The 25,081-nt window shown below is 47.0% G+C and overlaps 2 protein-coding genes across 2 annotated transcripts; one reads left to right on the top strand and one right to left on the bottom strand.

Annotated features, from left to right (window-relative positions):
- Positions 1 to 1,615: 1,615 nt before the first annotated feature.
- RCN2 (reticulocalbin 2) lies at positions 1,616 to 10,118 on the bottom strand. Its single transcript, XM_015817992.1, has 7 exons — positions 10,002 to 10,118; positions 9,150 to 9,255; positions 7,722 to 7,918; positions 6,776 to 6,889; positions 5,140 to 5,236; positions 4,855 to 4,997; positions 1,616 to 2,272 (listed from the first exon to the last, which is right to left on the bottom strand). The coding sequence occupies exons 1-7, from the start codon at positions 10,116 to 10,118 to the stop codon at positions 2,120 to 2,122; spliced, it is 927 nt and encodes a 308-aa protein (XP_015673478.1). The 3' UTR covers positions 1,616 to 2,119.
- A 6,194-nt stretch (positions 10,119 to 16,312) lies between these two features.
- Positions 16,313 to 20,727, top strand: SCAPER (S-phase cyclin A associated protein in the ER). Its single transcript, XM_015817991.1, has 4 exons — positions 16,313 to 16,383; positions 18,828 to 18,945; positions 19,351 to 19,421; positions 20,662 to 20,727. The coding sequence occupies exons 1-4, from the start codon at positions 16,321 to 16,323 to the stop codon at positions 20,725 to 20,727; spliced, it is 318 nt and encodes a 105-aa protein (XP_015673477.1). The 5' UTR covers positions 16,313 to 16,320.
- The last annotated feature ends 4,354 nt before the right edge of the window (positions 20,728 to 25,081 follow it).

Here is a 25,081-nt window from a genome sequence, read left to right as displayed (position 1 = left end):
TTTGCAACCACAACTGAGCCCAAACTTTCTGTTGTTAAGTGAGACAGATGTTAAGTGAGTTTGGCCCCATTTTACCCCCTTTCCTGCCACGGTTGTTAAGTCAACCACTGCAGTTGTTATATCAGCAGGGCGGTCGTTAAGCGAATCCAGCTTCCCTTCGACTTTGGTGGTCGGAAAGTCGCCAAACCGTCACGAAGTACAAGTCAGTTGCCAAGGGTCTGAAATCTGATCACGTGACCATGGAGATTCTGCGACAATTGTGTGAGAAACTGTCGTTAAGCCGCTTTTTGAACTAAATGAACCGCTGTTGTAAGTCAAGGACGATGCAGGGGTCCTCAACCTGGGCAACTTTAAGCTTTGCTGGCTGAGGAATTCTGGGAGTTGAAGTCCACAAGTCTTAAAGTTGCCCAGGTTGAGGACCCCTGCTGTAAACCATTTCAAATGTAAAACTTAAAAAAAAAAGAAGTAGAAGAGGGAACATTTCAATTGCACCTGCCAGGGACAAAAAAGGCAGGTTGTCTTTAGAGAGAGGAAAGGCTGTTTGGCTGGCTGGACCATTGAAACTCCGCTGCTGGGGACATTCCAGGAAAATCAATGGCTCTATTCAGCCATGAACCAAGAGGCAGGGTGGAGGGGTGGGGGGGCTTTTCTGCCAGCATCCCCTGGAATGAGGAAGAGGGCTGGTGTGTTTTTTTCCCCACACTACAGCTGTATGCAAATGGAAGTAGAAGGATTTGTTCACCCACCGATGAAAAAAGGTTCTTTTAATAAGAATTTGCTTGCAATTTACCAGTACAAAGTACAAAAGAAGATAAAAAATAAAAAGGGCAGAGCTTTTGGGAGTTTTAATGTGCTCCTCAGAAGTAACAGGGGGGAGGGGAAGGTGAAGGGGGGGAGGAGTGGGGACGGGCAGGAGAGGGGAGCACAGGGGAAGGAAGGAAGGAGGGAGGGAGGAAGGGAGGAAGGAAGGAAAGAGGGAGGGAGGAAGAAGGGAGGGAGGGAGAGGAGGGAGGGAGGGAGGGAAGGAGGGAGGGAGGAAGGAAAGGAGGAAAGAAAGGAAAGAAAGAAGGAAAGAGGGAGGAAGGAAGGAAAGAGGAGGGAGGAAGGAAGGAAGGAAGGAAAGAAGGAGGGAGGGAGGGAGGGAGGGAGGAAGGAAGGAAGGAAGGAAGATGCTGTCCAACTTTCAGGATTTCAATCAATCAGAATAGAGCTGGAAGGGACCTTGAAGGTCTTCTAGTCCAACCCCCTACTCAAGCAGGAGACCCTCTATCATTCCAGACAAGCAGTTGTCCAATGTCTTCTTAAAAACCTTCAGTGATGGAGCACCCACAACTTCTGAAGGCAATAAATGTGAGGATTTGTTGCAAAGGTATTTGGGTGTTGTTTTTTTAACACCGTCTTAACTTTGAAGGATCGCTGCACAGGGCAGTGGCTAAGCAGGGCTACCTATATTGATGGCCTATTCTGCTGCTTGATTTTGGTGGTTTGATAAAGCCGTATTTTTAAATTCTTTCCCCCTTATATATCCGGGCTTGAAGTGCGCTTCCTTTTAAGAAGCTAAGTGAGATATAGTGTGGTTTTAAGAGATTCATGCAAAGAAACAGCACAACAGGAAAAAGGGGGCATCTGAACATTTTAATCCAAGTCAACAGAATACTTCCCAAAGGTGAAAATATTTCCCGATCATCTACCATTTGAACAAGAGAATATGCACAGAAACTTCGTACCCAACACTTCATCCTCTTGAATTTTGTAATATACAAAATGGGAGAGAAAAACCATTAACACGGAACCAGACAGTTATGGTTGCATTTTCCCTTTCCTAAAAAATAAAATAAAATAAATCTAACCCAAACTAGAAGTACCTTGCAGTCAAACCTTGGCATCTTCAAGTATGTTTCAAAAAGCAGTATTGAAATCGGAACATTAAAGGTCTCCGTTCTTTTCCCTTCTTTTTTAAAAAATTAGGCTGCCGAAGTAATGCTGGCAGTGTGCGGGGAACTTGAGCGATGTAAAATCGCTGCCCATTTGGCATTCTCTCTCTCTCTTTTTTTTTTTAAAGCTGAACAACAGGGAGAAATATCCACTTTTGAAACGAAGGCAAAGCCTCTTTCGGAAATTAAAGCTCTTCGTGGTAGAAACTTTTGTCGTGGAGCTGTCGGCCATAATCGGTGGCTTCGCTGTTGAGAAACAGATCTTGATTTTCCAGAATTTCATTTGCTGAAAGTCTTCGGTCTCCGTCCAAGTCCATCTCGTCAAGAAGATGGACAGCCTGGGAAATAAATTAACAATTGGGTTGAAACTGGAACTTAGCTGCAAGACGGCTAACCCTGGCCCTGACTGTCTCAGCTAAGAGCTCAACAACTAAGGTGGACTTCAACTCCCAGAATTCCCCAGCCAGCTTATATTATACAGGGGACCCTCGACTTAACAAGTTTGTTTAGTTTTCTCTTCCCCTTTTCTCTCCTTATTTTTCCATTCTCTTCCTTTTTTTTTTTTGTATACAAGTAGTCTGTCAGAATCCAATTATATTTCATTTCTAGTTATCGACTATGGAAAACCCCATTTCTGCCCTCTCTGGATTCTGTCATACTACGAAGGGGAAGGGGGATGAGCAAAGGGTTTTTATGGCTCTCACTTCCTTCATTAAAACTTCAAAGGGACTGAATGTGGATCTCACCAAGAGGACTGACCATAACAATATGGCTATAACCTTTCATCTACTACTCTCTGAAGTCTCCCTTCTGCCGGTCGAGAGAAAAAAGGGGTGGAAATGTAATGCCTGGGATCATCGCGGTGGGGTGGGGGCTGCTTGGGAACACTTAAAATATTGAATGGTAGGGGTTGGCCCCTCAGATCCTGTCTAGAACTCCTGCAACCATCTTCTCTTAATAAAGATGCCTGTTGGAAGAGATATTCCAAGAGTTCTGTCTTCTTAAGATGTAAAGTGGGGTGCTACAAAGGTTGTAACTATGAAAAATGGTCGTTAAGTTCCTGTAACTTTGAACGGTCACTAAACGGACTGTTGTAAGTCGGGGACACCCTATAACATTCTTCAAACCTCTTACCTCTTCCCGGGCAAGGCCTTCGTTATTGGGCATCACCCAAGTCAGCAGCTCTTTGGGACTAAGTTTTCCATCCTTATCCTTGTCGTAATCATTTTTAAAGCGGTCTTCTTCAACCACAATCCATTCGGGATCTTCTTTGGCGGCTGAAACGAAAGGTGGCCCTTTTACAAAGTCCCCCCATCCTCGTTTCACTCCCTGTTTACTTTAGCCAAATGCCACTAAAAGGTGCATTTTGCCTGGGAAGCCCCCGTGGGCAGGTTGAACAGGAACGGCCCCGCCACTCACCTGGATCTCTTCGGTAGTCGCCAAGGAACTCTTCAAGGCTGACAAATCCATCCCCGTCTTTGTCATGTTCTTCCAAAGATTCCTGAATGACAAACTCCTGGTGGGAAGGAGAAACCATCCGAAGGTTAAGAGTGACCTGCCCATCAGCTCTGCTCGCAAGACGGGGGAACAACAAAGCAGGAGTCTCCAAACTTGGCAACGTTAAGACTTGTGGACTTCAACTCCCAGAATTCCCCAGCCAGCCCTGTTGACTTTGAAGTCCACAAGTAATAATAATAGAGCTGGAAGGGACCTTGGAGGTCTTCCAGTCCAACCCCTGCTCAGGCAAGAAACTCTAGAGCAGGGGTAGGCAATCTTGGCTCTTTTATGACTCGTGGACTTCAACTCCCAGAATTCCTGAGCCAGCATGGCTCAGCATGGAAACCTCTCCCTTTCCCCTCAGCATGGCTGGCTCAGGAATTCTGGGAGTTGAAGTCCACGAGTCATAAAAGAGCCAAGGTTGCCTACCCCTGACCTAGACCATTTCAGACAAATACCTGTCCAATCTCTTCTTAAAAACCTCCAGAGTTGGAGCACACACAACTTCTGGAGGCAAGTTGTTCCACTGGTTAATTGTTCTCACAGTCAGGAAATTTCTCCTTAATCCCAGGTTGCTTCTCTCCTTGATTAGGCGCTTTGGAGAATAGCTTGACTCCCTTTTCTTAAAATCTTAAAAGTTGCCAGGTTTGGAGACCCCTGCTAGGAACTAACCAGTCTCAGGTTGCGTATTGTGCAATGACCTTACAGATCACTGCACCTTGCAAACTAGAGTTTAATTAAACGGGGGATATGTGTTGTGCAAATTGGCCTCTTTCTCAAAACACTGACCTACAGCCATCCCCCACTACCCCATTAGTCTAGATCAGGGGTCTCCAAACTTGGCAACTTTAAGACTTGTGGACTTCAACTCCCAGAATTCCCCAGCCAGAATTCTGAGATTTGAAGTCCACAAGTCTTAAAGTTCTCACGTTGGGAGGCCCCTGCTCAAAAAAAAAAAAAAAGGATTCAATTCCAATTACAGTTCTGGGCTTCTTGCTTTAAAAAAAGGCTCAAAGGCGCCTTANTGGATCTCACCAAGAGGACTGACCATAACAATATGGCTATAACCTTTCATCTACTACTCTCTGAAGTCTCCCTTCTGCCGGTCGAGAGAAAAAAGGGGTGGAAATGTAATGCCTGGGATCATCGCGGTGGGGTGGGGGCTGCTTGGGAACACTTAAAATATTGAATGGTAGGGGTTGGCCCCTCAGATCCTGTCTAGAATGCCTGCAACCATCTTCTCTTAATAAAGATGCCTGTTGGAAGAGATATTCCAAGAGTTCTGTCTTCTTAAGATGTAAAGTGGGGTGCTACAAAGGTCGTAACTATGAAAAATGGTCGTTAAGTTCCTGTAACTTTGAACGGTCACTAAACGGACTGTTGTAAGTCGGGGACGCCCTATAACATTCTTCAAACCTCTTACCTCTTCCCGGGCAAGGCCTTCGTTATTGGGCATCACCCAAGTCAGCAGTTCTTTGGGACTAAGTTTTCCATCCTTATCCTTGTCGTAATCATTTTTAAAGCGGTCTTCTTCAACCACAATCCATTCGGGATCTTCTTTGGCGGCTGAAACGAAAGGTGGCCCTTTTACAAAGTCCCCCCATCCTCGTTTCACTCCCTGTTTACTTTAGCCAAATGCCACTAAAAGGTGCGTTTTGCCTGGGAAGCCCCCGTGGGCAGGTTGAACAGGAACAGCCCCGCCACTCACCTGGATCTCTTCGATAGTCGCCAAGGAACTCTTCAAGGCTGACAAATCCATCCCCGTCTTTGTCATGTTCTTCCAAAGATTCCTGAATGACAAACTCCTGGTGGGAAGGAGAAACCATCCGAAGGTTAAGAGTGACCTGCCCATCAGCTCTGCTCGCAAGACGGGGGAACAACAAAGCAGGAGTCTCCAAACTTGGCAACGTTAAGACTTGTGGACTTCAACTCCCAGAATTCCCCAGCCAGCCCTGTTGACGTTGAAGCCCACAAGTAATAATAATAATAATAGAGCTGGAAGGGACCTTGGAGGTCTTCCAGTCCAACCCCTGCTCAGGCAAGAAACTCTAGAGCAGGGGTAGGCAACCTTGGCTCTTTTATGACTCGTGGACTTCAACTCCCAGAATTCCTGAGCCAGCATGGCTCAGCTTGGAAACCTCTCCCTTTCCCCTCAGCATGGCTGGCTCAGGAATTCTGGGAGTTGAAGTCCACGAGTCATAAAAGAGCCAAGGTTGCCTACCCCTGCTCTAGACCATTTCAGACAAATACCTGTCCAATCTCTTCTTAAAAACCTCCAGAGTTGGAGCACCCACAACTTCTGGAGGCAAGCTGTTCCACTGGTTAATTGTTCTCACAGTCAGGAAATTTCTCTTTAATCCCAGGTTGCTTCTCTCCTTGATTAGGCGCTTTGGAGAATAGCTTGACTCCCTTTTCTTAAAATCTTAAAGTTGCCAGGTTTGGAGACCCCTGCTAGGAACTAACCAGTCTCAGGTTGCGTATTGTGCAATGACCTTACAGATCACTGCACCTTGCAAACTAGAGTTTAGTTAAACGGGGGATATGTGTTGTGCAAATTGGCCTCTTTCTCAAAACACTGACCTACAGCCATCCCCCACTACCCCATTAGTCTAGATCAGGGGTCTCCAAACTTGGCAACTTTAAGACTTGTGGACTTCAACTCCCAGAATTCCCCAGCCAGAATTCTGAGATTTGGAGTCCACAAGTCTTAAAGTTCTCACGTTGGGAGGCCCCTGCTCAAAAAAAAAAAAAAAAGGATTCAATTCCAATTACAGTTCTGGGCTTCTTGCTTTAAAAAAAGGCTCAAAGGCGCCTTACAGCCCACCCACCCCTCTCTCTCTCTCTCCCTCCCTCCCCTTCCCTCCCTCTCTCTCTCTCTCTCTCCCTCTCTCTCTCTCTCTAATTTTCCCAGTGTTTAAAATCTGCACTAACAACGCAGCCATGGCTCTTCAGTTACGACAGCACTGAAAAATGTGATTTATGACTGTTTTGCAGTTACGACCCCATGATCACAGGATCACAATTCAGATACTCGGCTACTGGTTCGTACTTATGACCGTTGCCGTGTCCCAAGGTCACGTGATCCTCTTCTGCGACCTTCTGACCAGCAAAGTCAATGGGGAATCCCAGACTCACTTAACAACCCGGGTTACTAACTTATCAACCGCAGCGATTCCCTTAACAGCTGTGGCAAGAAAGGTCGTAAAACGGGGCAGAGCTCACAACTCGCTTACCCACTGAAATGCTGGACTCAGTTGTGGTGGTATTTTGTATTATATTGGTCAACCCATAAAATTTGTAAAACCGGGGACTACTTTGAAGCCGTTCTCTCTCCCGAGACTTGCCTTCATGTAGTCGGCCTCCTCCGGATGCTCAAAGGCAGCGAATTCCTCAAAATCCAAGTAAGAATCGCCGTCCTTATTCGCCTTTTGGAATCTCTTCTTGTCCTTTAAGTGGAGCTTTGGAAATGGAGGTGAATAAGACGTGAGTGGCAGGCAAAAGCGGCAGGCGAATGTGTGACCCTTTTCGCCTCGCCAAAGCGCCTCGGACCCAAAGGTGCTTCTCGACCTTCAACCAAGGAGGGTCCGAGGTTTACCCAACCTGCCCACTAAGGCTGCAGTCCCTAAGAGGGCCGGCGTCTCAGCTTTTCCGCGTCTCGCAAAACAGGAAGAGATTTCTTGATCAAGGAGGCAATATTGTCTTAGCCTCTGCCGTCCGGTGTTGTGGATCTCTTTCAAAAGGTGGCCACTGACGTTTCAGACCCTAATCCCGTTTCATCAATAGAATTAACCGAATAACAGAGTTAGAAGGGACCTCGGAGGTCATCTAGTCCAACTCTCTGCTCAGGCAGGAAAAACCCTGTGCCATTTCGGACGAATGGCTGTCCAATCTGGGAGGGAGGGAGGGAGGGAGGGAAGGAAGGAAGGAAGGCAGAACAGCAGAATAACAGAGTCGGAAGGGACCTCGGAGGTCTTCTAGTCCAACCCCCTGCTCAGGCAGGAAAAACCCTGTGCCATTTCGGACGAATGGCTATCCAATCTGGGAGGGAGGGAGGGAAGGAAGGATAGCAGAATAACAGAGTCGGAAGGGACCTAGGAGGTCTTCTAGTCCAGCCCCCTGCTCAAGCCTGAGAACCTATGCCATTTCGGACGAATGGCTATCCAATCTGGGAGGGAGGGAGGGAGGGAGGGAAGGAAGGCAGGCAGAACAGCAGAATAACAGTGTTGGAAGGGACCTTGGAGAATAAAATTCCGATATCCCAGGTTTTTAAAGCTCCTTTGGGATCCTCACCTGCCGGAAGGACTCTTCTTCAGCATCGTCCAGCGTCGTGTCCTCCTCAAAGTCGATGACCCGGTCGTACATCTGGATATTGTACTCCTCCCAAGAGACCCGCGCGTCGCCATCTTTGTCGTAGTGCTGGAACTGTTGCTTGGCGTCTTCGATGATGTAGCTCTTGAAGGAATGCTGGATCCAGGAACTCAGCTCGGCTGCGGAGATTTCCCGTGACCCCATTAGCTCGGTGAACGGACCCCTCCCTGCTGGGTGACCTTCGACCCCTTGGCAAAGGACACCCCCTAAGAATGGATGGGGGTCTGCAAGCTTTCCCCTTTTTAAGAGGCGTTGCAAGATGGAGCCCCCAGTTGCCACGGCCAACTCGCTGTGGCAGAAGAATCACACTAATATCGAAGAAACAAGAGTCACTCAAGAAAGGATGCCGAAGGAGGGACAAAATTGGATGCGAATAACGAAAAAATTAAAATTATTTTCTGAATTACTTAAAATAATAGAATTGAATTGTCCCGCAGTGAGTTGTCCCAATGTGGGTGCAGGGGTCTTGAAACTTGGCCCTTTGATGACTTGTGGACTTCAACTCCCAGAATTCCTCAGCCAGGCACGCGTGCCTGGCTGAGGAATTCTGGGAGTTGAAGTCCACAAGTCATCAAAGGGCCAAGTTTCAAGACCCCTGCTGTAGTGAGTCGGCCTTGGTGAATTGACAGTGATGAGTTGAGCAGAATCGCCCCAAGCCCCGCCCCCCTCGGCCTGCAACAAGGTGCGTAGAAAAGGGGCGGGGCTTGCAATACCACGTTGCTTCCTGACCCTTGGACCCCCCTCCTCCCACTCCAAAGATACCAAATGCAATTTTTTTCACCTCTGCCCGGCATCCTGAATTCCGTGCTTCCCGCCAGCCATGTTTGTTTATTTTTGTTATTGTTTATTTATATCCCACCCTTATTATTTTTACAAATAGCTCAAGGTGACGAATCTATCCAACACACTTTCCTCCCCCCATTTTCCTTGCAACGACAACCCTGCCAGGTGGGTTGGGCTGGCCCAAAGTCACCCAGCCACCTTTTGTGCCTAAGGCAGGACTAGAACTCACCGTCTCCCAGTTCCTTGCCCGCTGCCTTCACCACTGGACCAAACTGGCTCTTGACAATTGACAATTTATATCACTACAGGTAGTCCTCGTGAATTACTGTTATGAAGCCCAGATTTATGCGGTTGTTAAGCCGGTCATCATGTGACCTTTTCTTTGTGGTTAAATGAATCCATTATACTCAATGGGTGTTTTTTGCCAGAAACCCAGAAGTAAATGCTGGAAACCAGCAAACCACCCAGAACTAATCAGGGTGACGAATTGTGCCAGGGCCACATTCACACGACACCCGAAGCCCAGCCAGAGACTGGGCTTAGCAAGAGGGTCATTATCAGAGGTACCTTCGGTGAGAAAGCCATCCAGATCCACGTCGATCCTACTTATGATCACTTTCAGCCGCTTTTGCTGCTCCTCCGGGCTCAGTTTGGAAAATTCTTCCACTTCATCCTTTTTTGGGGGGGGGGGGGAAACAGCACTAAAATGAGTCCTAACTTGGGGAGAACTTTCTCTCCCTCTTTTTCTTTCTCTCTCCTCCTCTCTTTTTTCTTTCTCTCCCTCTCTTTCCTTCTGTCTCTCCCTTTTTGTTTCTCTCTCTTCCTCTCTTTCCATCTCCCCGTTTTTTCTTTTTCTCTTCCTCTCTCTCCCTTTTTTTTCTCTTTCTCTCTTCCTGTCTGTTTCTCCCTCCCTTTTTCTTTCTTTCTCATTCTCTCTCCCTCTTTTTCTCTTCTTTCTCTCTTCCTGTCTCTCTTTGTTTCTCCCTCCCTTCTTCTCTCATTCTGTCTCTGTCTCTCTTTTTCTCTCTTCCTCTCCAGCTCTCTGTCCACTCACTTTTTTAGCAGGAAAGCTGGACTGTGACCCCTCCCCGCCACTATTGGGTACCTCCCCCTCCTGCAAAAAGACCACAAGAAGCCCAGTTGAACTTAGGGGTCCCCCTAGCCCTAATATGCAGTGGCTTTTGGCAGCCCCCCCCAGCCCAAATGCAGATTGAGCTGGCTTAAGGGGGGTTTCACATGGGGGGGGAGGAAGAACCCCTCTCCCACTCCCTCCCGGGGTCTTCCCTTTCTGCCACCCCCCTCCCCCGGCTCCTTGCGCCCCCCTTCTCTTCCCCCTCCTAGCTGGGCATGCCGAGGCGGCCCCCCCCTCCCCGGCGGTGGAGGATGGGCCCGGGTGTCCCTGCTCCCCCCCCACCGCACCTGGCCGCCCAGCAGCGCCTCCCGGTCGTAGTCGGGCCGGTGCTCGCCCAGGCCGGTCCCGGGGCCGCCCAGCAGCAGCAGCAGCCCAAGCAGCCCGAGCAGCGGCGGGGACTCCATGGCTGCAGCCGGGCAGGCCGGGAAGGAGGGAGGGAGGCGGGCGCAGAGCCGGGCCGGCCGTTCGCCCAGTCTCCTCCCCGAACGGTCGCAGCGGCGGCTTAGGCGGCTCCGCGCGAGATGCCCCGCTTCGCCCGTTGCAACGCCCGGCCGCGCGGGGGCTCTGCAGAGGGAGGTCCTGGGGGGGGGGGGCTCGGGCAGGGGATGCCCCCGCCCTGTAGTGAGGGGGGGTGCTGGAGCCTTGGAAGCGCCCCCGACCCACCTCCAGCGCCGTGGGTGCTTTGCATCCCGGTGGGTGAGTGGGTTCCAGAGTCCGGGGGGAATTGCAGTTGCAAAAAGGAGCGACTGCAAGTAGAATCCCGCCCCCCGCCCCAAGTAGAGGGTGCAGGAGCCTTGGCAGCGTCCCCCACCCCATCGCCTTGAGTGCCCTGCATCCCAGTGGGTGGGTGGGTGGGTTTTCTTGGGGTCCCTCCTGGTGGTCCTGGGAGACTCCTGCATCCCCTGCACTGAAGGGGGGGGGGTCTGGTCCTCCGTTCTTGCAATCGCCCCTTTTTGCAAGGAGCAGATTCCGGGTGCAGGTCCAGCCCAATTATACTGAATTTGATTTCAGCCTGTTTTTTTCCAACCTTGGCCACTTAAAATGTGCAGGTCAACTCCCAGGATTCCTCAGTCAGTATGTGCTGGCTGGGGAATTCTGGGAGTTGGAGTCCACCCATCTCAAAGCACCTGCGTCCATTGGGCTGAATTTTAATTTCCTATCAAACTCATCAAGCAGGGATGACTTGTGGGGGGGAAGGGGGTCTGTGGAAATTTTGGACTACCACTCCCATAATCCCCAGCTATTGACTATGCTGAATGGGGCTGATGGGGAATAAAGTCCACTCCCACATGACCCTCTCCAGCCTTTCTGGCTTCTCAATCCCCCGAGAAGGGCACAACTAAGGGCAGGCGGCGGCTTCAGCATCCGCGACTGAGCATCCTCGGGAGAGGCAGCGCAGGCGCGGCTCGGCGCCAGGGAGGGCAGCCCTCAGGGCCGTCGGCTTCGGTAGGCGCTCCCGAGCACGCGCGGAAGCTAACCGCGCATGCTCAGTCGCGCAAGCTTTTTCCCAGCCGGGCCACCGCCTCCTCCGAGAGGTATTTTTTTTCGTCGCGGTACCGGCTACCGGCGGCGCGAGATGACGTCACAGCGACGGGACGCACGCAGGCGGAACGGCGCTGCGCGGCGGCGAGTGTAAGTCGGGCGGCGGCGGCGGGCCCGGCCGGCAAGATGGCGGCTGCCCTTCCACCCGCCTCTCCAGGGCAACCAAGCCGGGCCTCCTCCTCCTCCGCCCGCCTCAGGCTCCCTCTCCCCCCCCTCCTCTCGCTCGCAGCCCCGGCCTGCCCCCCCATGGCTCCGTTCGCACGACCCTGTACACGCGTGTCCGTCTGCACGTGTGAAGGGGCCCAAATGGGTGCCAGGATGCCCCCACTGAGGGACTGACAGGCCCAAACGGGGTCCCTCGGGGGTCGAGGAGGATGTGCAAAGCGCCCTGGTCGCTTGGATCGACTCCTTTCCTATTCGTCCCTTTCCATAAAGGGGCCCGAGTCTGCAGGGTGGGAGGGAGGGGGTCTGCCTGTATTTTCCTATGCTACCTTTCACAATGACTGTGGAGATTCTCCGTCCTCCAGGTCCTGGTTGTCCCAAAGGTGCTTTTTCAGGAGACAACTGGACTTCCTTGTTCTTCTTTGAAGAGGTTTCGCTTCTCCTCCGAGAAGCTTCTTCAGCTCTGACTGGATGGTGGGGAATGGAGCTGTCCGAGCTGAAGAAGCTTCTCGGAGGAGAAGCGAAACATCTTCAAAGAAGAACAAGAAAGTCCAGTTGCCTCCTAAAAAAGCACCTTTGGGACTTTCACAATGACGTTTCCTCCTAAAGCGGAATCGAAGGCAGGTTTTGAGCAATTAAAAATTGTGGGGATATTGGGAGCAGGATCCAGCTGACCAGGGAATACTATAAACCTTCAGAAACGGCGATCTTTTAAGCGTTGGTCAAGTGTGGTAAGCCTGGAAAGTCAACGGCTTGAGGTCCGGTTGATGAGTCCCGATGGCCAAAACGCCTCTTTGCTCAAGGAATCAATTCTTCCCCGAGGGAGGTGTGTCTTAACTGCTGAAAGTTTTCACCCTGTGTAATGTTTTCTTTTCTTTTCCCCCCAAAGTGGCTGCACAGTTTATCAGGACTAAAAAGTCCCAATAACGGACATAACTTTACCCGTCATGGTACGAAGAGCACTTCTCTTTCTCCTAAAAAAACCAAACGAATATTGGTGTAGCCGCACTCCGAAAGTCTGTCCGCTTCTTGTGGTGGCATCACTGGGGCAGGATCGGCCATCCCGCTGCACGGCGCTCTCCCCCTTTAGCCAGCCTTGCTCTGCCGCCCCCCCACCCCACTTTCCGGCTTCTCCCCGACTCCTTGCATGTTTTGGGCCACAGCTGCAGGTCGCTTTCCCCAGCCTTCTGCCGTCTTCCACAGCTCTCCCACATAATGTCCCTGCATGGCTGTCTCTCTCTATGGCTGTGCCTCACCTGGTAGTTGGGAGGACATTCGGGGGGGGGGGCATTCCTAGAAGGTCATCCTGTGTGGCCATTTCTCTTTAAAATCTGCTCTAGGGAACCAGAAGCGTTTTGAAACCTTGATTGACTGGGAAGCCTGCCCTACAAGTACTCTTTGATCGATGACCTCAACAGAGCACAAAATTTCCACTCCTAAGTTGCTCAATGAGTTTTGCCCCATTTTACGACCTGTCTTGCCACAGTCGTTAAGTGAATCACTGCACAGGTAGTCCTTGACTTACGACCACAGTGGAGCCCCAAATTTCTGTTGCTAAGCGAGACAGTCATGAGGTGAGTTTTTGCCCCATTTTACGACCTTTCTTGCCATGGCCGTTAAGCGAATCAGCGCAGTTGTTAAACTTAGTAACACAGTTGAGAAGTGAATCCAGCTTCCCCCCCTTAACTTTGTTTGTTGAAAGGCCGCAAAAGGGGATCACGTAACCTCAGAATCCAGCAACGGTCATAAGTATGAGTCAGTTGCCAAAGCGTCTGAATTTTGATCACGTGATCCTGAGGATGCTGCAACGGTCGTAAGTGTGAAAAACGGCCCTAAGTCACTTTTTTCAGTGCCGTTGTAACTTGGAACGGTCACTAGAGAAACGGTTGTAAATTGAGGACTACCTGTACAGGGGTATTTCCCTCATCCGGGATTTAGTCCTCTTTGACTGAAGGAGAAATTATCAGAAGAAAGCAAGGGATGAAGCACTCTGCACCCTGAAGACGTTGGCCATGGTTCAGTCCTTGTTCTTCCCGCTCTTGCAAGCTATTTGGGCCTCCTTTGCGGCCTGCATTTTTTTATGCAAAGGTCCTCCTCCTCCAGTGCAGAGGGTAAACCCCGATAAAAGAGAAAATTTGAAGCTCAGGGTTGAATTGCAGACTCCTTGGTCCTCAGAGAGCTCCAGAGACTCCACAGACTGTAAACTGGGTTGTGCTGTATACTTTCCTAAGGCCTAAATGTGTTTTTCTAGTGGTGAGGGATCTGGAAGGCCCTTGCTCAAATGATATGCTTGATGCCCACTTTGCAGTCGTCTTGATGCTTAGGCTAAGCCGCTTCCATTCAATTCTTCTTTTTAGCCTAGTCTACACAACTTCTTGATACGCCCTCAAAATTGGCGATTGCTTGTCCAACGTTCATGTTTTTGGCTCTTAGTCTATCTGGTTTTAAAAGGCTTGAAATCTCGTGGCCCTTGAATTTAAAATAATCTTCTCTGACATTGCATGTCATCTTGTCATCTGATTGGAGGCGAGGTGGAAAAGACATATTTCCAGCAGAGAGAGCTTCTGAGCTAAAGGGAAACAAGAGGGTAGCATTACAACTTGGTTGCCACAGCAGTAGAAACATATTTGCAAGTAAATAAACACAAACGTGAATTGGGCGAAGGCAGCATTTGGTTTTGTTTTGGCATCAACAAAGAGCAAAGTTAAGCAAACTTACATTTTGGAAGGTAGAAAGGAAACAGTGGTAACCCCAAACAAATCAGCCACTCAGATTTGTTATTGCAAAGTCTCGTTTTTGTTGCAGTTAAAAGAGTTTTGAAAAATTTTCTCATACTGATATAGAACAGCTATAGATTGTTGGGTTTTAATAGAGGGGTTTTTTTTCACAATGTAAACCAGTATAAATAAAATTCAGTCTCAACAACGTACCGGCTTGCTGTATTACATTACTACAAAATTCTGGAATAAACAAACGCTGGGTCTAGAATAAGGTAAATTCCGTTTGTAGAATGGAAAATCCGACTGAGGCCTAAAGTCATTGAAATGGCAAAATAAAAGCAAGATTAATACAAATAAAAAAGAGGATGATTCCACTCAGAATATCGTTAAGGATATTGTGTACCTGCCACCATCGTAGTAAAGTGCTTTTTCCACGAGTTAAAAATTAAATTCCCCATGTCATTTCTGCACAGAAGTCAAATAATGTACTTGGTGGTAAAAATGACAGGATATTCACCTCTCCCTACACATTGAAAGTTTTCTTCTAAAATCCTACTCTGCTAGAAAGGAAAATATTTTTTTTAAAACTCATCTGGAATGAAAACAATGGCAAATTTATGTTATTCCACCATTAGCTAGAAAAATAAATACAAAGCAATCTTTGGCATAATGTGGCTTTTAGACCCCTCTGTTGTGGAATCTATTCCCAAGCACCACCTGGTTCTTTGCCAAGAAGCAGAAGGGATCAAAGAGAGAGGTGTATTTTTCCTCTCCTTGTTAGAATGACAGCTTTCCCCTTTGGGTTTGTGCCTTTAGCCTTGAGTTGAGAATGTTGTGTCAGAGGAGATCACTCTAGCAGAAACTGCAGTTGTTAAGTTTCTGCACAGTGTACTTCTGGTGAAGGGTTATGAGTAGATATTGTTAGTACTACTGGGTTTTGGACAGCCACTAGATCAGACTGTCCATCCTAGAGATGGACGCTTGAGTAGCCAGCTTCCTGGTCTAAGGCTGGCTAGCTATCTCCAACTTTGGAAGAGCTTAAAGTAGACTTAAGTAGACAGTTCCTTTGGCATTTAAAACTCATGCAGAGAAGAGGCCATTGAATTGATGGACCACGTCCTATTATTTTGCTCCTTTTATAAAGATGCCTAATTATCAACCCCCTTCAGGATCCTTCTCCAGGCCATTCAGATAGATAGATGGATGGATGGATGGATGGATGGATGGATGGATGGATGGATGGATGGATGGATGGATAGATAGGTAGATAGATAGATAGATAGATAGATATTGCAGTTGCTTCTATCTGACCATCTTCTAAATGTGGCACAATTTTTGCTTTATTGTTTGTAGAACTCACCCATGATTTGGATGTCCTGACTGTATAGATGGCCTACTTTGATTTGCATTAATGTTCATTTGATTGTTTATTCGCGGGATTCATGCAGTGAAGTTTTGTCATTAAAGTGACCAGGTGGTGTTTTTTTCTTTTCTTTTTTTTGTGGCTGCTTTTTATTCGGATACAGTGGGAATTATTTTAAAGAGGTTAATGGCCACTACATACGCAAGAGGAAAAAAGGAACGTGTTATTTTTGTAAAAATGAAAGCGATACAGCGACCGGCTGCTCGCCTCTAAATGTTTTCCAGAAGTTCCTGTGAAATTACTTTGGGTTTTCTGCAAGATAGTTCTCCAAGTCTTTAAGGAATGAAATAACCATTCAGATGTGCTTGTCTCAACAACATCGGCTTCAGGTCCCCAATAATGCTAGCTTAAAAGTAATGTTGTGTCAGTCTGGTGGTGTCTGAAGGAATTATCTGCTCCCCAGTAAAGCAGAATAATTGAATTCACTGCATGGTGGACCCCAAAGGTTCAGAACCCTTTGCTAGCCGAGGGCTGCATTGGAATTTTTGAACAATCCAAACCATAGGAAGGTCACAAGCAAGAGCCTCGTTTTTGGGTCATTTACATTTGAATTAATTTGGTGTAATTCAAATGCAGCTACCAAAAATAAAGAGTGGCAAATTTATGGGTTGCTGCCAAGGCTTCAGAGAGGTTCTGTGTCTTTGCTGTAAATGTTCTGTGACGCTCCGTGTCCTGGAAAGAAATACTGCATGCCTGTTTCATCGCTTCTGCGTTAAAAATGCCTGTTTTTTTGTGTGTTAACACAGCTATGACGACTTCATGGGTTCAGCCAAAAATGTGATCAGTGAATCTGTTGATGCAGAGGACAAATACAATTTGATGGTAAGTCCTTCCTTCACGACAGCCTCTTAATGTTTTGGTAGTTGGATGACATGTAAAGGCTTTACTCCCCACTGTGACCATATACAGAGAGTCCTTGAGTTACAACCATTTGTTTAGCAACCGTTCCAGGCTAACAACTGAAAATCCTCGCAGTTACGACCATAGTAGCAGTCCCACAGTTAGGCGATCAAACTTCGAGTGTTTGGCAACTGGCTGAGTTTATGACCGTTGCAATGTCCCAAGGTTGTGCATCACCATTTGTGACTTTCCGAGCCGGCTTCCAACAAGCAAAGTCAATGGATGTAGCCAGGTTCGCTTAAGGACGGCATGATCCACTTAACAAGCGCAGCGTTTCAGTTAACAACTGTGGCAAAAATGGTCGTAAAAGTCGGGCACAGCCCACTTAACAGCCGCCTTGCTTATCAGTGGAACTGTTGGTGCCTGTCGTCATAATCCCAGGATTACATGTAATAAGGAATTTGAAGAATTTGGTCCAATGCAGTTATGATACTGAAATAGTGACATTTTCAAGAGAGGTAGTAAAAAGTTGAAAATAATGTGTCTTGATTAGGGGTCTTCAAACTTGGCCCTTTTATGACTTGTGGACTTCAACTCCCAGGATTCCTCAGCCAGGCACGCTGGCTAAGGAATTCTGGGAGTTGAAGTCCACAAATCATGAAAGGGCCAAGTTTGAAGACCCGTGGTCTTCATCAATCAATGCAGGTTGCAAAAAGGTTCCGATTTATGGTTGTGGCTGCAGTTTGAGCCTCTTTTTTTTTAAACTACTCCACTCTTGGTTTCCCCAAATTCATTGAAAGGGGTCCAGTTTTCTACAGATGGAGGCAGGTATGAAATAACAGTAAAAATATTTTTCTTTGCACTTTTTTTATTGAAGATGTCTCTCCATGCAACGTTATACCCTGAATTAACTTAGAGATGAGCCTAGACCAGGGATCTTCAAACTTGACCCTTTTATGACTTGTGGACTTCAACTCCCAGAATTCCTCAGCCAGCGTGCCCGGCTAAGGAATTCTGGGAGTTGAAGTCCACAAGTCATGAAAGGGCCAAGTTTGAAGACCCCTGGCCTAGACCATTTCGCTGATGCCAAATAAGCGTGGAAATGCAGAATAGCAGATTTGGAAATTTGATGGAAATGCCTTTATGGTCACCTCTTTAAATAATGTTGGTTTTTTCCCCGTAACCATGAAGAGCAATATGAATTATTGCCTCTGACAACTGGGCTTTTAAGTTTTACTTTTTCCCCTTGAGGACATTACAAACACATATGCACACACAGACACGCACCCATAGGTATCTGAAAATTGTCATCTACGAAAAGAGATGATCTGTTCTGGATTTGCCTCCACAAAGACTGTAGTCTGCTGCTGCAAGGGTTTTAATGCATCTTTCAGAATCTGGCACGCCACTTTGCCAGAGTTTTACAAACCACAGGACCTCACACTGTTTACATTTGCCAGGCTTTTTTTTTCTGAAAACTTCTTTTAAGAAGGACAGCCGTTTGCAGATCTGGGTCGTTTCACCCTAACGATGGGGAAACCGAGGCTTTTAGCCCTGAAGCCCTTGCACTTGAGGTTCACCAATCAACAAGGAGCTGGTGGGGTAGCCACAAAGAAGAGGGAGTCAAGCTATTCTCCAAAGCGCCTGAAGGCAGGACAAGAAGCAACGGATGGAAACTAATCAAGGAGAGAAGCAACCTAGAACTAAGGAGAAACTTCCTGACAGCTAGAACAATTAACCAGTGGAACAACTTACCTCTAGAAGTTGTGGGTGCTCCAACACTGGAAGTTTTTAAGAAGAGATTGGACAGCCCTTTGTCTGAAATGGTCTAGGGCAGGGGTAGGCAACCTTGGTCCTTTTATGACTCGTGGACTTCAACTGCCAGAATTCCTGAGCCAGCCATGCTGTCTCAGGAATTCTGGGAGTTGAAGTCCACAAGTCATAAAAGAGCCAAGGTTGCCTATCTCTGGTATAGTGTTTCCTGCCTGAGCACGGGGTTGGACTAGAAGACCTCCAAGGTCCCTTCCAACTCTGTTATTCTGTATCTTGTAAGGAAAGCCTGACGGCAAGTGGTTGAAAAAGTAAAAATGGTTGGGTGCTCCATCCATTCTCTTTTGGGCAAGAGTGAAACTCTTTCCGAGTTTGCCGTGTGCTACATCCGGTCACACCGAGAGGAGATGTAAGTTCTCTGCTCTGGTGATCCCAGGAGCTGCTTGTAGCTCTGTTTGAGCGCAAAGTCGGGGTGTCATTTTCAGTGGTCAGTCTCAGGTTTCCGCTCCTGCCTCCTTCAAGCCTCTGAGGCAGAAGTGACCCAGCCCTTTAATTCAGGGGTGAGCAGCTATGTCCACTTCAAGACCTGTGGACTTCAGCTCTCGGAATTGACGAAGTCGGGTGCAATTCTCTGAAACTTTTGTTCCCTTCTGCAGGCTTCTTTCCAACGCTCTAACAGTCATGACAAAGTCAGGAAAATTGTAGCCGAAGAGGGCCGCACTGCAAGGAACTTGATTGCTTGGAGCGTGCCGCTGGAGAGCAAGGAGGAGGATGGTATGTGCTTGACATTGGGCCAAATCAGCGTTTCTCAAACTTGGCAGATTTAAGACGGGTGGACTTCAACTCCCAGAATTCCCTTGTCAACCACTGTTGAACTCCACCCGCCTTAAAGCTGCCAAGTTTGAAAAACACTGTGCTAAATTATCTCAGCTAACTTTTGCTGTTATTGTTTTGGTTTGGTGCAGGGTGACCCTGAGTTCTAAGCCGTGATTAATGGCTTCTGTGTGCTGTACGTCAAGCCTTTGTGGCCTGTTCAACAAACCACAGTTAAAAGAAAGGACAGCACAACTCCTGTGAACCCTGGAAACAGCCTGGCAGAGATAGGGGCACGAATCTCCACTCTGAGTCCTTTAAAAAAAATAAAATTCTTTCTATTAAGAAAAGTTCATCTTTTTACAGGAAAACCGAAGTGGCAGGTGGGGGCAAAATCAAAGAGGATAAACCAAGGAACGCACAAAATTAGCAAACAGGTTTGTGCTGTTTTATTTTGTTTAAGGTCCAAGCATCTGAAACAACGCTCATTTCTGGAAAGCTGCAAACGGTTAAATAAATCCACTTTGTCACATTTTGCATTTTTTTAAAAAATCAAACCACTAAAGCAGGGGTAGTCAACCTTGGCACTTTTATGACTCGTGGACTTCAACTCCCAGAATTCCTGAGCCAGCTTAGCTGGCTCAGGAATTCTGGGAGTTGAAGTCCATGAGTCATAAAAGAGCCAAGGTTGACTACCCCTGCACTAAAGCATTACATCGCCCGTGCAGCTAACGAGGGGATAGATTTTAAATGATCAGCCAAAAAGAAAGGAAAAAAAAATCCTTCAAAAGAGCATCCACATGTGCAGAGGGTCCTTTTACACTCTCTGGGGAAGAGAGAGCCAGTGATACTAGCATTTTGAATTACCCCGGGAGTGAAAAAAGGCCACCGTAACACAAACGCCCAACTGTTCAGCGTCAATAATTGGACTGTATTAAATACAAAACGAAAGTCCCCCACAGTAAAATGATTGCCATATCCCCCTAATGGACAGACGGTCTTGTAATAAGCAGGCCTGGCCAGCTGACAGGAGATTTCCATATGTTAAGAGCAAGCAAGTAGCCAGATCTTGAATAACCTTAAATGAGTTCTTAAATAATCTTAAATAATCAATTTGAAAGCCAAATGTCTCTGCACTTAAGCTACATAAGTCCTGGTGTGCTTAAACAGGTTGGGATCGCGCGCTGTGATGGTTTGATTATGGCCTATTGTTTAATTCGGGAGTGTCCAGCCTTGGCAACTCTTAAGACTTGTGAACTTCAACACAGCTGGCTGGGGAATTCTGGGAGTTGAAGTCCACGAATCTTAAAGTTGCCAAGGTTGAACACCCCTGAACTAAGCCAAGGAAGCTGGGTTTATACATCATGCTAAACCATGATCGGATATGTTTGGTTGGATTAGGGTTAAGCCTCTGCTTGCAGTGATAACAAAGCTCTCAAGCCGATAGTTTTGCACGAAACTTCAGGATCTGTGCTTTGTTTGATTGAAATCAGTGTTTCTCAAACGTGGCCCCTTTAAATCATGTGGACTTCACTTCTCATGCATGGGGAATTCTGGGAGTTGAAGGCCATACTTCTTGAAGTGGCCAGCTTTGAAAAACACCAGTATACTCCAAGCACGTGCCCCATTCTGGGAGGTGAAATCCTCAGTTGCCACGTTTGAGAATCACTAATATAGGTGATCCGTGAACCTTCGCAAATCACGCTTAGTAGCTTAGTCTCCGGGGCGAACCTGAACAATTGAGATTTATTTGTTTTTTTAAAAAAGCAGGAGAAAGTTTGTTTAGCGCACACATGTGCTTTTTGAATCTCCTTTTCAGGGTACAGCCTCAGATTGCAAAATCACACCAGCCTCGGGGGAGAAGAGCTTCTATAAAAGCCCCACCAAGACACGGCAGCCACGGAAAGTGGACCTCCGAGCAAGATACTGGGCATTCCTTTTTGACAACCTAAGGCGTGCGGTGGACGAAATCTACGTCACTTGTGAATCGGATCAGAGTGTGGTAGAATGCAAAGTAAGGCTCTCTTGATTGGTCCGCGGGGGGGGGGGGGAGAATGGATTGTTTGACCATCGTGGTTTGTCTTTAGATGCTCTCAGGACTCCGTTTTGCTTTTAAACAATGTTTATTGAAACATTTTACAATGATGCCTTCAGTTCTGTGGCATGAGTTCTTTTAAAAGTAAGAAACTTAAAAGGAAAGAGAAATGGTAATTACAGCTGCTCTGTTACTCAACAAGCAGATTTACAGGGTCCTTGTTTAGCGACCACAACAGGGCCTGGCAACTTGGCCACTAAGCAAAGCAGTTGCTAAGTGAAAATGCAGTTGTGCTTATGACCTTGCTTCAGCTTTGCTTTACCGACGAACAAAAGTCATGACGCGAGAATTGGTTGCAGAGTGACTTTTTCCATTGTCATTATAACTGAACAGTCGTTCTGTGAGTCAGTCACTAAATGGGGACTGTCTGTACTGTCCTTTAAGCTTTCATTATCTGGGTTTACATAAAATATGGTGTGCCGTGGTGGCTTAATCACAATACACTTAGTAAGCCAAAACTCAGAAGCTGCAAGGTGGTTTATCTGATGCTAGTTTAGTACGCTGTGTCTTCTTAGCCACGGATTAAATCCATGATCCTTAATGTGCCACTGGGCTAGTCTTGCACAGACTGAATCGTTCTCTCCTTTGGAAATTAAAGAGGGTTTTTTTTTCTTTTTAATGAGATAGTTTAGGCACAATTATGCCTTCTTCCTTGATTATTATTAATTACTTTTGAGTCGTGCTATTTCACTCCGGCCATATTTTTATCTAGGATTACCCACACGGGGTTCATCACGTTTAAAACATATGCATAATATCAACAACATCAGCCAAGTTCTGCTAAGACCAGTCACCTGGAAAGACCAGTATTAAAAGTGCCAGGCAAAATAACATAATACTCTATAAAAATGTATTAATTCTCCACTGAGGAGGATGTCTACCTGGGTCACGAAACATCTGCAAGGCAAACAGCCCAGCTTAGAGACCTCACCTTTCAACCTGAGCTACGAATATTCTCTTCTGTTAGTTCTTAACTCTACGCATGCACGTTGTTGTTCTGTGTCCTTGTGAGACAAATGGAGACTTCCGTCTCCTGGATGTACAACGGATTTACCAATCCAGGGGTTCCCTCCTTCAATATTCCATTTTTCCTGTAGGAGGCACTGTTGAGTTTCTGCTGGGATCCGCATTCTCTGGCCTTCCTGCTCAGTGTCCTAATTACCGCATTGTTCCTTGCCTGCAGAGACAGTTATCCTTCTTACCGGTGGTGAGCGAGGGAGTTTGATTGATGGCCTGGTATAAACAACGTCTGGGTGGGTCTAGTCATAAGTTAGTTCTCCTCGTGGAACTTTTGATGGAAAACAGACACCCGTCGGGCCCGTGGTAGCTGTGCTGCGTTTTCCTCCCAACTCAACTGGAAGCTGCTTTGCTTCCCCGTAACAATAGATGGATTCTCTCAGGTGGGCGTAAGAGTAAGTGGAAGATTACAAATAGCTGAATAAAGACTGGGGAAAGTCAGGAGTATGGGTGGTCCTCGGCTTACGACCACCAGTTGAGCCCCAAAACGTACGTTGCTAAGTGAGAAATTGGTTAAGCGAGTTCTTACGACTTTTCTTGCCGCAGTGCTTAAGTGAATCAATGCAGTGGTTAAATTAGTAACCTGGTTGTTAAGTGAGTCTGGCTTGACTTTGCTTGGCAGAAGGTTGCAAAAGGGGATCACATGATCCCGGGTCACTGCAACCGTCACGTGACCCTGGGGATGCTGCAGCGGTCATGAGTGTGAAAAATGGTCATAAGTTACTTTTTTCAGTGCCGTTGTAACTGTGAACGGTCACTAAACGAACTGCTGTAAGTCGAGAACCAGCTGTAGTCAAAATTTAGAAACTGATGGTAGTTTTCCTCTTTTAACTGAGTTTTTTTTCCCCCCTTCTCCCAGTTCTGGAAGCCCTTAGCTAAACTTCTCTGCATAAAACAGGGTTTTCATTAGCTCATGAATATTTAGTTTCCGACTGCCACAAAAGACTGCCAAGTCAGCAGCAAGATTAGTGTACAAATGTAAATCCTAAGTGAATTTGGAAAACAAACAGTGTCTTGCGGCTTTCAAGCCGGCTGTCGTTTTAATACAATTTAATTCGCATTAAAAAAAGAAAAAAAGAAACTCCGAGCAGGGTTTTCTCACTCAAGAAATTTCCCCGATGATTTTTTTTTTTTTTTTTTTTAAAGAAGACGGGGTCTGATTGCCTTGCCGGATAATTAGATTACGATTTTCTAAATATTTATGGCTGAACGAATTAGTAGGTTATTTGTATAACATTTTTGCAGATCCAAGACCTCCCCCCCAAAATTGCACTGATTCCACTCATGTTATGCTGGGAAGGAAATATTATGCAGCCAAGACTTCTTTAAAACACTGAAACATGAAAACAGACCCTTGTTTCTGAAAAGAGTTGGAAAGGGAGAGGGGCAGGATCGCCCAACCGTTACTCTGTTTACCAAAGTTAGGTTTTTTAAAAAACCGTGTGGAATTCCTACAGCACAAAGATGCCTTTTGAAAACCTTCGTCCTACAGGGGTGCACGGTTTGGCTGTAACATCTTAGCTCCTGCGCAGTCATACCAATTTACTTTTAACCGTCGTTTTCAATAAAAAAAAAAAAAATACTCTGCAGCTTTTAAAAGCAGTTGGTTGGTCAACCCGTGTCTGGCGGGAAAATACAGTTAGACCATACGTGCCGATCTTTACAACCGTTGTGTGGCTTTTAAATAATTTTCTTCCCGTGCAGACAGCAGTCTTGTCTGAAATGATCTTAAATGTTGACTTCCTGTCTGAGTGTTAAGCTAAAGAGAAAAAAAAACCAACAGAGCAAATTGCCATTTTCATAGTGAAAGAAAACAAGCTGGATGGATTTGTTGGGGGGGGGGAAATAGACCAGGTTCTTGATGGCAGTGTTTTAGAGCAGGGGTCCCCAACCTTAGCAACGTGAAGACTTGTGGACTTCAACTCCCAGAATTCCCCAACCAGCATGGTTGGGGACCCCTGTTTTAGAGGGCCATGTTCCTTGTCTCACAAGGATGGAGACCTATAGCAGCTTTATAACCTGTGGACTTCCAGAATTCCTGAGCCAGGAAGAGTTGTCAAGTTGTCACAGTTGCCCACCCTTGTTGTATCTGATGACTCTTTGTGGTTGAAACTGCAACTCAGGAGTTGGAGGAGGAGGGCATGGAAGGGCCGGCAGAAAACCAGCGGTTGAGACGCTCACCAAGCCTTAAAACCTGGCTTAGAAGTCTTGAACGGTCAGCCAGAAGAGTTCTCTGGAGTTTTTTACCCCCATAATTGTGTTGAATTGCCTCACTTTAATGCCTTGGAAGACGGGATTAAACGATTCAAGCATGTTCCTGTCTTACCAGAGTGCGTACATTTGTGTTTCTGCGTGTGGGTGTGTCCCGAAGGATGGAAAACCCATCTCTCCTTGTATGCCCCCCCAAAAAAGAATCTCAATGATATCACTTAGATTTCCCAGCATTCTAATTATGTACTGTTGTTATGAATAAAGCAGACAGTATTTATTGATCTGTTAGATGTATATCCTGCCTTTATTTTGTACAACTCAAGGTGGCACACACAATTCTCCTGCTTTCTAGTTTCCCTGCAACAGCACCCCTCTAAGATGGGTTGGCTGAGAGGGAAAGACTGGTTTAAAGTCACCAAGCTGACTTCTATGGCTAATGGAGGACTAGAACTCACTGTCTCCTGGTCACTGGCCGATAGTCACCCAGTCAGCTTTCATGTCTAAGGCAGGATTAGAACTCACCATCTCCTGGTGATTGGCCCAAAGTCACCCAGTCAGCTTTCACGTCTAAGGCAGGACTAGAACTCACCGTCTCCTGCTGATTGACCTAAAACTACCATGCTAGTACTAGAACTCACCGTCTCCTGGTTTCTAGCCCAGAACCTTAATCATTACACCAGACTGCCTCATTGTAAGACGAGGTGGGGAAACTGCAGCCCTCCAGATGTTGCTGGAACCTCAGCCAATAATGACAGATGCTGGGACTAGCAGTCC

The sequence above is a fragment of the Protobothrops mucrosquamatus genome, unplaced genomic scaffold (assembly GCF_001527695.2).
Source record: "Protobothrops mucrosquamatus isolate PMUCROS unplaced genomic scaffold, P.Mucros_1.0 scaffold660, whole genome shotgun sequence".
NCBI lineage: Eukaryota > Metazoa > Chordata > Lepidosauria > Squamata > Viperidae > Protobothrops > Protobothrops mucrosquamatus.
This window is presented reverse-complemented; position numbering and strand designations above follow the sequence as displayed.

Bases quoted from the DNA above. Each gene is read 5' to 3' on its own strand.
- RCN2 (XM_015817992.1), bottom strand. From the start codon at position 10,118: ATGGAGTCCCCGCCGCTGCTCGGGCTGCTTGGGCTGCTGCTGCTGCTG. The intron at 5,237-6,775 runs GCAAGTCTCGGG...CCTTCCCACCAG, and splicing joins AGGAGGCCGACTACATGAAG to GAGTTTGTCATTCAGGAATC. The intron at 4,998-5,139 runs GTGAGTGGCGGG...CTTTCGTTTCAG, and splicing joins CGACTATCGAAGAGATCCAG to CCGCCAAAGAAGATCCCGAA.
- SCAPER (XM_015817991.1), top strand. From the start codon at position 16,321: ATGGGTTCAGCCAAAAATGTGATCAGTGAATCTGTTGATGCAGAGGAC. The intron at 16,384-18,827 runs GTAAGTCCTTCC...TCCCTTCTGCAG, and splicing joins AGGACAAATACAATTTGATG to GCTTCTTTCCAACGCTCTAA. The intron at 18,946-19,350 runs GTATGTGCTTGA...ATCTTTTTACAG, and splicing joins GGAGAGCAAGGAGGAGGATG to GAAAACCGAAGTGGCAGGTG.